Here is an 11,597-nt window from a genome sequence, read left to right on the forward strand (position 1 = left end):
GGGGCCTAGCCCAAACCAGCGCCAGACCATTATTCCTCCACCAAGCTTTACAGTTGGCACTAGGTAGCTTTCCCCTGGCATCCGCCAAACCCAGATTTGTCCGTCGAACTGTCAGATCATGAAGCGTGATTCATCACTCCAGCAAACGCTTGGCATGGTGATCTTAGGCTTGTGTGCGGCTGCTCGGGCATGGAAACCCATTTAACGACGCTCCCGATTAACAGTTCTTGTGCTGACGTTGCTTCCAGAGGCAGTTTGGAACTCGGTAGTGAATATTGCAAACGAGGACAGACGAGATTTTTATGCGTTACGTGCTTCAGTACTTGGCAGTCTCTTTTTGTGTGCTTGTATGGCCTACCACTTTGCGGTTGAGATGTTGTTGCTCCTAGACTTTCCACTTCACATGAACAGAAATTACAGTTATCCAGGACAGCTCTAGCAGGGCAGAAATTTGACAAACTGACTTGTTGGAAAGGTGGCATCCTATGACGGCGCCATGTTGAAAGTTACTTAGCTCTTTAGTGAGACCATTCTACTGCCAATATTTGTCAATGGAGATTGCATGGTTGTGTTCTCAATTTTATACTTCTGTCAGCAATGAGTGTGTCTAAAATAGCAGAATCCACTCATTTTAAGGGGTGTCCACATACGTTTGTATATATAGTGTATATTCAAATATGTATAGATAGTATGGACAGCATATGAATGGAAAACATGTCAACAGCAGTAGTTATATTGGATGAGCCATGACTACAACACACTTTACATATATAAAGTCGGCATAAAACTGTATGTAAACATTATTAAGTTGACCAGTGTTCAAGGACTCTATGTACAGTGCCTTCGTAAAGTATTCATACCCCTTGACTTAGTCCACATTTTGTTGCGTTACAGCCTGAATTCAAAATGGATCAAAAATATCACAAAATAACCCTCATTGACAAAGTGAAAACATGTTTTTAGTCATTTTTGCAAATTGTTTGACAATGAAATACAGAAATATTCTATTCACTTAAGTGTTCACACCCCTGAGTCAATACTTTATAGAAGCACCTTTGGAAGCGATTATAGCTGTGAGTCTTTCTGGGTAAGTCTCTAAGAGCTTTCCACACCTAGATTGTGCAACAGTTGCCCATTATTGTTTTAAGAATTCTTCAAGCTCTGTCAGATTGGGTAGTTGATCATTGCTAGAGAACCATTTTCAGGTATTGCCATAGATTTCCAAGTAGATTTAAATCTAAACTGTAAACTGTTGAGCACTGTCTTCTTGGTAAGAAACTCCAGCGTAGATGTGGCCTTGTGTTTTAGGTTATTGTCCTGCTGAAAGGTGAATTAATCTCCCAGTGTCTGGTGGAAAGCAGACTGAACCAGGTTTTCTTATAGGATTTAGCCTGTGCTTAGCTCCATTTTGTTTCCTTTTTATCCTGAAAAACTCTCCATTCCTGACTAAAAGCATACCCATTACATGACGCTGCCATCAATATACTTGAAAATATGAAGAGTGGTACTCAGTGATGTGTTGTATATAAGGGCAAAAGGCAAGACCCAAATGCAGACACAGGAGGCAGATGGTTGAGCTACGATATTTATTATACCCAAAGGGCTAGGCAAAAGGCAGGTCAGGGACAGGCGAGAGTTTATAAACCAGGTCAGAGTCCAAACAGTACGAGGGGATAGGCAGGCTCGAAGTCAGGACAGGCAGGGGTTTAGTGAACAGGTCCGAGTCCAAACAGTTCAAGGGGATAGGCAGGCTCGAGGTCAGAAGAGCCAGAGTGCTCAGGCAGGCGGATTCGGCATCAGGACAGGCAAGGGTTAAAATGAGGAGGGCTAAGAAAAGACAGAGACTGGTGAAAAATAGTAGCTAGGCGAAATGCTGGTTGACTTGGCAAAACAAGACAAACTGGCACAGAAAGACAGGAAACAGAGGGATAAATACACCGGGGACTAATGGGGAAAACAGGAGACACCTGGAGGTGGGTGGAGACAATCACAGACAGGTGAAACAGATCAGGGCGTGACATTGTATTGGATTTTCCCCAAACATAACACTTTGTATTCAGGACAAAAAGTTAATTGCTTTGTCACATTTTTTTGCAGTATTACTTTAGTGCTTTGTTGCAAACAGGAGGTATGTTTTGAAATATTTACATTTTCTGTACAAGCTTCCTTCTTTTCACTCTGTCATTTATGTTAGTATTGTGCAATAACTACAATGTTGTTGATCCATCCTCAGTTTTATCCTATCACAGCCATTAATTAAACTCAGTAATTGTTTTAAAGTCACCATTGGCCTCATGGTGAAATCCCTAAGCGGTTTCTTTCCTCTCCGGCAACTGAGTTAGGAAGGACTCCTATATCTTTGTAGTGACTAGGTGTATTGATATGCCAGCCAAAGTGTCATTAATAACTTCACCATGTTAAAAGATATATTTTTTTACCCATCTACCAATAGGCGCTCTTCTTTGCAAGGCATTGGAAAATCTCCCTGGTCTTTGTGGTTGAATCTGTTTGAAATTCACTGCTTGACTGAGGGACCTTAGAGACAATTGTCTGTGGTACAGCGATGATTCTAAAAATCATGTTCAATTATGTTCAATTATCTCATACATAGTGAGTCCACATAAGTTATTGTGACTTGTTAAGCACATTTTTACTCCTGAACTGAATTTGGCTTGTAAAATGTTCTAAGAACACAATTCCACTTTGACATTATGTGATATTGTGTGTAGGCCAGTGACCAAAGAAATCTTATTTTAATCCATTTTAAATCCAGGTTGTAACACAACCAAATGTGGGGGGGAAAGAATCAAGGGGTGTGAATGCTTTCTGAAGGCAGTGTACATAGGGCAGCAGTATCTAAGGTGCTGGGTAGAGTCCTGGTGGTAGCCAGTGACTAAGGTTCAGGGGTGGGTAATGGGCGAAGGCCGGCTACTGGTGACTATTGAACAGTCTGATGGCCTGGAGATAAAAGCTGTTTTCCAGTCTCTCGGTCCCAGCTTTGATGCACCTGTACTGTCTCCACCTTCTAGATGGCAGTGGGGTGAAAAGGCCATGGCTCTGGTGGCTGAAGGCCTTGATAAGCACATGGGTGGTGAGAGGAGCCTCACTCTCACTTCACTACAGCGACCTAAAGTGGAAGTATCAAATTCCTTACAAAACCAAAACGTATAGGTGATGTAAATACAAAAAAAAATGTCTTATGTAACAGCAAATAGTTCAATTGGAGTAGGTTGCAGTTATAGGCCTACATGGAATCCTGTATGACTTTGTTATAGAGCTCATCAGAGTTTAATAGACAAGGTATTTCAGGATGTTACACGTCTTTATGGCGTTGTATGAACTTTGACCATATTTCAGAACACATGATTGCTTGCAAAGCTTGATATTTTTAAGCTCACTTTCACATATTTTTTTCCCAACCAATTGAAAGTGTAACAAAACAAGAAAAGTAGGCCTATGTCCAGAAATAACCTCTCACCCCTGACCCCTAGGCAAATTATTTATAGGAACATGTAGATCTGAAAGAATTGGATATGTAAGCTTATGGTTGCATCTCCACTTTGCCCTGTGATTTTAACCATATTGTAGGCCAGGGATAATCAACTAGATTCAGCTGCGGGCAGATTTTTTCTTCAGTGATGGTCGGAGGGCCCGGAACATAATTGCATATAATTTGTAGACTGCAAACTGACCACAAGAAGCCCAAACATATATAATATTTGACTAACATTATCATTTCAAATCTTGCTTTCATTTGTATATGATCACGTTTCTTTCTATTATGCGTGGAAATACTTGTGAACAGAAATACTTGTGAACAGATTTCCCAAATTAAAAACACTTGGAGCTGATTTCCCGGTGTTTTTACGTTCAACAATGAAAATTAAACAAAAAAAACAAAAAAACAAAAATATGATTTTATTTTTTTGCTCAGTAAATTTGTGGGGCCAAATAAAACCACCCACGAGCCAAATTAGGCCCACGGGCCGCCAGTTGGCGAACCCTGTTGTAGGCCCTATATGCTTAGCAGATCCTGTTCCTAGATTTGAACAACATTTAAATTTTTATTATTTAGCATACACTTCTAGGAGTTGCTCGTCTAGGAGTTGGAAACAGGGTTGTTACTGGACTGGACCAATCTCTGAATTTACCACTTAGTTTTCTATTGTGCCACCAAGTGGGAATGTCACACACTGCATTACATACTGCCAAAGAGCAGGGTTATTATGAGGCTATTACAGGTTAACCCCACACAGTGCTGTACTGGTAATGGAAGTTTGTAGTTACAGAGGATGCCTTTTATTAATGCATGTCATCCTCATAATGGGCCAGGAGTTTCCTGCGTCCACACTGTCAGAGATGGGAGATAATGGTCCAGTAGGATCAAGGTGGATTAGGATGACTGTATAAAGACCATCGGGCTCCATCAGACAGCATCATCAGACCTGCAGGTGCCCAGCTCTACCAGGTGAGTGAGCAGAGCTGACCTGACAGTAAAACTGGTACAGCTTCTTTGTCGTGCTATTGGTGCATGACTGAGTTGTGTTTTATTAAAATGGCTTCTCAAATGCATCAACCTCAATTTTTCATATTTCCAACTACAAAACGTTTGATTTGTTCATATTTTATTCATGCCGTTTGCTCTACTTCTATGCAGGTTCTTGATTGTGTGACGGAACATCTTCGCTGTTTGCCAAATGGAATTGTCTGTGGCCATGTGTGGTCTCCTTTGCCTGCTCTTCAGCCAAGCTGTGCCCATGTGTGTGCCCACGGACTACACTCTGTATGAGGAGAGACGTGAATGTGACTTCTGCGTGGCCATCAATACGACCATTTGCATGGGCTTCTGCTACTCAAGGGTAAGTAGCCTATAACCTCAACCAGACATTCTTAGTTCTTTAATAGATCTGTAAAATGCACTCACTTATAAACTTTTATCCCCCCATAAAATATTTGATGTTTTACCTTTATTTTATCAGAGTAATCTCATCGAGATTTTGCATAATATTTTATAAGACCGACCTGGCCATGATAGCAGCAGACTAGTAGATACAGACAAGGTCAATATACAAAATACTACGTATACAATATATATCCTGTCACACATTTTGCATTGCAGAAGAGACGCTAAAATATAATTACAACTTAAAACTTCAACTATAACAAATTCCAATCGCAGGCATATTTGACCTACATCGCATGTACAGTATGTAATGTACTGTATATACTGAGTGTACAAAACATTAAGAACACCTGCTCTTTCCATGAATCCAGGTGAAAGTTATGATCCCTTATTTATGTCACTTGGTAAATACACTTCAATCAGTGTAGATGATCGGGAGGAGACAGGTTAAAGAAGGAATTTTGAGCCTTGAGACAATTGAAATTGTGTAAGTGTGCCATTCAGAGGGTGAATGGGCAAGACAAAAGATTTAAGTGCCTTAGAACGGGGTATGTTAGTAGGTGCCAGGCGCACGGGTTTGAGTGTGTCAAGAACTGCAACGCCACTGGGTTTTTCACACTCAACAGTGTGCATAAAGAATGGTCCACCACCCAAAGGACATCCAGCCAACTTGACACAACTGTGGGAAGCATTGGAGTCAACATGGGCCACCATCCCTGTGGAACAGTTTCAACACTTTGTAGAGTCCATGCCCCAATGAATTGTGGATGTTCTGAGGGAAAAAGGGGGTGCAACTCAATATTAGGAAGGTGTTCCTAATGTTTGGTACACTTAGTGTATGTTAAGCATTGGTGTTTGTGTGTGTGTGTGATTACCAGGACAGTAACATGAAGGAGCTGGCCGGACCACGTTTCCTTATCCAGAGAGGCTGTACCTATGACCAGGTGGAGTACAGAACAGTCATACTACCTGGTTGCCCGCTCCATGCCAACCCTCTCCTCACCTACCCCGTGGCCCTCAGCTGCCACTGTGGCACCTGCAACACAGACAGTGATGAGTGTGCCCACAAGGCCAGCAGTGGAGACGGCGCCAGATGTTCCAAGCCTCTCAGACACATCTACCCATACCCTGGCCTGAACAGCTACATCCACCCCAACTGATAACGCTCTCCCTTCCCTGGATAGTTTGGCTGTAATGACCATACTGACCAATACATTTACATTTACATTTGGTCCTTTCAAATCAAGTTTATGGTCAGTAGCCTAATCATTATGATAACAGGACAGCATTGTCGTACTCGTGTGTTTGTGGTGGATACAGTGAGCTACAAGGTGGTGTATCCTATTCATTGTGACATGTATTGTTGCTGTTGTGTTTGGTATGTGAATATGCCTTTTTGTTTGCCACTTTGCTTGCAATGGAGGCTAATCCTGGTATTTCTGTCTGCCTCATGTCTTTCCTGTCCATTGACTCACTGAGCTATTTTGTTTACAGTGAACCGATATCATGAATGGGACGTTATTAAAGCTGAAGTCTGTAAATAGTTGTAACTCATCTGAATGAATCACATTCTGTGTAGGAACACAGCATGCGGTCACACTCCACACACATCGCAAATCAATTGTTAATTGTTCATGCTTCGTAAAACAACACTTGTAGACTAACAGTGTAATAACTACTTATGGGTCCTTTTCCAACAAGGCAGAGTTACAGTTACAGATAAAGATAAAAACAAATATAAAATAAAAATATAAATAGTGACACGCAAAATAATTACAGTGAATAACAATAATGAGTATAAATTACAGGACTATGTACAGGGAGTACCAGTATTGAGTCAATGTGTGGGGGTACGAGGGAATTGAGGTAGCTATGCACATACACTGTACATACAAAACTATGTGGACACCGCTTCATATTAGTGGATTCGGCTATTACAGCAACACCTTTGTTGACAGTTGTATAAAATTGAGCACACTGCCATGCAATCTCCGTAGACAAACACTGGAAGAAGAATGTCCTTACTGAAGAGCTCAGTGACATTCACCGTGGCACCGTCACAGGATGCCACCTTTCCAACAAGTCAGTTCATCAAATTTCTACCCTGCTAGAGCTGCCCTGGTCAACTGTAAGAGTGGAATTGTGAAGTGGAAACGTCTAGGCGCACCAATGGCTCAGCCACGAGGTGGTAGGCCAAACAAGCTCATAGAACTGGACTGTTGAGTGCTAAAGCAAGTAGCACGTCTATCCTCAATTGCAGCACTCACTATCGAGTTCTAAACTGCCTCAAAGCAACGTCATCGCAATAATTGTTCGTCGGGAGCTTCATGAAATGGGTTTTCATTGCCGAACAGCCACACACAAGCCTAAGATCACCATTCGCAATGCCAAATGTCGGCTGGAGTGGTGTAAAGCTCGCCCCCCATTGGACTAGAGCAGTGGAAACGCGGTCTCTGGAGTGATGAATCACTATTCACCATCTGGCAGTCTGACGGACTAATCCGGGATTGGCGGATGCCAGGAGAACGCTACCTTCCCAAATGCATAGTGCCAACTGTAAAATTTGGTGGAGGGGGAATAATGTTCTGGGGCTGTTTTTCATGGTTCAGGGCCAAACATCATATACACAGTAATGTAGTAATGTAACAAATGTCAAGGAGTCAGCACGTTCAGCACGTTCGACGTGTTCTACAGCGCCTTTTAGAGAATTGTCTCTACGTAAAGGCTGAGAAGTGCTCTTTTCATGTCTCCTCCGTTACTTTTCTCGGTTCCGTTATTTCCGCTGAAGGCATTCAGATGGATTCCGCTAAGGTCCAAGCTGTCAGTGATTGGCCCGTTCCAAGGTCACGTGTCGAGTTGCAGAGCTTTTTAGGTTTCGCTAATTTCTATCGGCGTTTCATTCGTAATTTCGGTCAAGTTGCTGCCCCTCTCACAGCTCTTACTTCTGTCAAGACGTGTTTTAAGTGGTCCGGTTCCGCCCAGGGAGCTTTTGATCTTCTAAAAGAACGTTTTACGTCCGCTCCTATCCTCGTTACTCCTGACGTCACTAGACAATTCATTGTCGAGGTTGACGCTTCAGAGGTAGGCGTGGGAGCCATTCTATCCCAGCTTCCAGTCTGACGATAAGGTTCATCCATTTAAATATCGCCTGTCGCCATCTGAGCGCAACTATGATGTGGGTAACCGTGAACTGCTCGCCATCCGTAGCCCTAGGCGAATGGCGACAGTGGTTGACCGTTCCTTTTGTCGTTTGGACAGACCATAAGAACCTTGAGTACATCCGTTCTGCCAAACGACTTAATGCCCGTCAAGCTCGTTGGGCGTTGTTTTTCGCTCGTTTCGAGTTTGTGATTTCTTACCGTCCGGGTAGCAAGAACACCAAGCCTGATGCCTTATCCCGTCTGTTTAGTTCTTCTGTGGCTTCTACTGATCCCGAGGGGATTCTTCCTTATGGGCGTGTTGTCGGGTTAACAGTCTGGGGAATTGAAAGACAGGTTAAGCAAGCACTCACGCACAGATTTTTTTGTCCTAGTAACCTCCTTTTCGTTCCTGTTTCCACTCGTCTGGCTGTTCTTCAGTGGGCTCACTCTGCCAAGTTAGCTGGTCATCCCGGTGTTCGAGGCACTCTTGCGTCTATTCGCCAGCGCTTTTGGTGGCCGACTCAGGAGCGTGACACGCGCCGTTTCGTGGCTGCTTGTTCGGACTGCGCAGACTAAGTCGGGTAACTCTCCTCCTGCCGGTCGTCTCAGACCGCTCCCCATTCCTTCTCGACCATGGTCTCACATCGCCCTAGACTTCATTACCGGTCTGCCTTTGTCTGCGGGGAAGACTGTGATTCTTACGGTTGTCGATAGGTTCTCTAAGGCGGCACATTTCATTCCCCTCGCTAAACTTCCTTCCGCTAAGGAGACGGCACAAATCATTATCGAGAATGTATTCAGAATTCATGGCCTCCCGTTAGACAGAGGCCCGCAATTCACGTCACAGTTTTGGAGGGAGTTCTGTCGTTTGATTGGTGCGTCCGTCAGTCTCTCTTCCGGGTTTCATCCCCAGTCTAACGGTCAAGCAGAGAGGGCCAATCAGACGATTGGTCGCATACTACGCAGCCTTTCTTTCAGAAACCCTGCGTCTTGGGCAGAACAGCTCCCCTGGGCAGAATACGCTCACAATTCGCTTCCTTCGTCTGCTACCGGGTTATCTCCGTTTCAGAGTAGTCTGGGTTACCAGCCTCCTCTGTTCTCATCCCAGCTTGCCGAGTCCAGCGTTCCCTCCGCTCAAGCGTTTGTCCAACGTTGTGAGCGCACCTGGAGGAGGGTGAGGTCTGCACTTTGCCGTTACAGGGCACAGACTGTGAGAGCCGCCAATAAACGCAGGATTAAGAGTCCAAGGTATTGTTGCGGCCAGAGAGTGTGGCTTTCCACTCGCAACCTTCCTCTTACGACAGCTTCTCGAAGTTGACTCCCGGTTCATTGGTCCGTTCCGTGTCTCCCAGGTCGTCAATCCTGTCGCTGTGCGACTGCTTCTTCCGCGACATCTTCGTTCCATCCTGTCTTCCATGTCTCCTGTGTCAAGCCCTTTCTTCGCACTCCCGTTCGTCTTCCCTCCCCCTCCCGTCCTTGTCGAGAGCGCACCTATTTACAAGGTACATAAGATCATGGACATGCGTTCTCGGGGACGGGGTCACCAATACTTAGTGGATTGGGAGGGTTACGGTCCTGAGGAGAGGAGTTGGGTTCCGTCTCGGGACGTGCTGGACCGTTCACTCATTGATGATTTCCTCCGTTGCCGCCAGGATTCCTCCTCGAGTGCGCCAGGAGGCGCTCGGTGAGTGGGGGGTACTGTCATGTTTTGTCATTGATTATCATGCCTTGTCCCTGTTCTTCTCCTTCTATTCGTTTCCCTCTGCTGGTCTTATTAGGTTCTTTCCCTCTTTCTATCCCTCTCTCTCCCCCTCCCTCTCTCACTCTCCCGCTCTCTCTTCTCTCTATCGTTCCGTTCCTGCTCCCAGCTGTTCCTATTCCCCTAATCAATCATTTAGTCTTCCCACACCTGTTCCCGATCCTTTTCCCTGATTAGAGTCCCTATTTCTCTCCTTGTTATTCGTTTCTGCCCTGTCGGTTCCTTGTCTAGAATTCATCGTGCTGTGTTTGTGTATCGCCCTGTCGTGTCGTGTTGTCCTCAGATGCTGCGTGGTGAGCAGGTGTCTGAGTCTGTTTGGTTCAAGTGCCTTCCCGAGGCAACCTGCTGTTCACCTGCTGTTCAAGATCGAGTCTCCAGTTTGTCCTCGTCATTTCGAGTGAAAGTTGTGTTTTTTGATTGTATTTACTTTACTGGATTAAAGACTCTGTTTTCGCCAAGTCGCTTTTGGGTCCTCTTTCACCTGCATGACATGGAGGCTGTCCAGTAGCCACTGTTTACAAGTTCATCCAGCCCCACTGTCCAATGTCTCAGACACCTGGAGAAGTTCAGAGCGGGAAGGGACAGGTTGTAGTGCCCTGAGTCAGTAGTAATTATTAGGAAGTCATTAATTCCATTCTTTAAATTAAACAACCACACAGCTGTGGCACAGCCATGGGCAAAAGACAAACTACAAACCAAAATGTAACACCAAGAAAAGAACAAATAAATTATTCTATATATACAGTGCATTCAGAAAGTATTCAGACTCCTTGACATTTGTTACATTACAGCCTTATTCTAAAACATATTTTAAAAGTCTACACACAATACCCCATAATGACAAAGTGAATATAGGTTTTAGAAATGTTAGCAAATTGATAAAATATAAAAACAGAAATACCTGATTTACATAAGTATTCAGAACCTTTCTAATGAGATGAGCTCAGGTGCATCCTAATTCCATTGGTCATCCTTGAGATCTTTCTAAAACTTGACTGGAGTCCACCTGTGGTAAATTCAACTGATTGGACATGATTTGGAAAGGCACACACCTGTCTATGTAAGGTCGTACAGTTGACAGTGGATGTTAGAGCAAAAGCCAAGCCATGAGATCAAGGAATTGTCTGTAGATCTCCGAGACAGGATTGTGTCGAGGCACAGATCTGGGGAAGGTTACCAAAACATTTCTGCAGCATTGAAGGTCCCCAAGAACACAGTGGCCGCCATCATTCATTTTCATATGGAAGAAGTTAGGAACCACGAAGACTCTTTCGAGAGCTGGCCAAATTGAGCAATAGGGGGAGAAGGGCTTGGTCAGGGACGAGACCAAAAACCTGATGGTCACTCTGACAGAGGTCCAGATGTCCTCTATGGAGATGGGAGAACCTTACAGAAGGACAACCATCTCTGCAGCACTCCACCAATCTGGCCTTTATGATAGAGTGGCCAGACTGAAGGCACTCCTCAGTAAAAAGCACATGACAGCCGGCTTGGAGTTTGCCAAAAGGCACCTAAAGACTCTCAGACCGTGAGAAACAAGAATCTCTGGTCTGATGAAACCAAGATTGAACTCTTTGGCCTGAATGCCAAGCGTCACATCTGGAGAAAACCTGACACCATCCGTACGGTGAAGCATGGTCGTGACAGAATCATGGTGTGGGGATGCTTTTCAGCGACATGGACTGGGAGACTAGTCAGGATCGAGGGAAAGATGAACGGAGCAAAGTACAGAGGTCCTTGATGAAAACCTGCTTCAGAGCGCTCAGGACCTGAGACTGAGGCGAAGGTTCACCTT

General features: G+C 44.4%; 1 protein-coding gene across 1 annotated transcript; it reads left to right on the forward strand.

The window, feature by feature from the left end:
• The first annotated feature begins 4,317 nt into the window (after nucleotides 1-4,317).
• On the forward strand, nucleotides 4,318-6,444 carry tshba (thyroid stimulating hormone subunit beta a). The gene is made up of 3 exons (XM_046336316.1): nucleotides 4,318-4,468; nucleotides 4,658-4,859; nucleotides 5,782-6,444. Exons 2-3 carry the CDS (start codon nucleotides 4,698-4,700, stop codon nucleotides 6,061-6,063), a joined length of 444 nt encoding a protein of 147 aa, XP_046192272.1. The 5' UTR covers nucleotides 4,318-4,468; nucleotides 4,658-4,697; the 3' UTR covers nucleotides 6,064-6,444.
• The last annotated feature ends 5,153 nt before the right edge of the window (nucleotides 6,445-11,597 follow it).

This window comes from Oncorhynchus gorbuscha, linkage group LG03 (genome assembly GCF_021184085.1).
Source record: "Oncorhynchus gorbuscha isolate QuinsamMale2020 ecotype Even-year linkage group LG03, OgorEven_v1.0, whole genome shotgun sequence".
NCBI classification, from domain to species: Eukaryota; Metazoa; Chordata; class Actinopteri; order Salmoniformes; family Salmonidae; genus Oncorhynchus; species Oncorhynchus gorbuscha.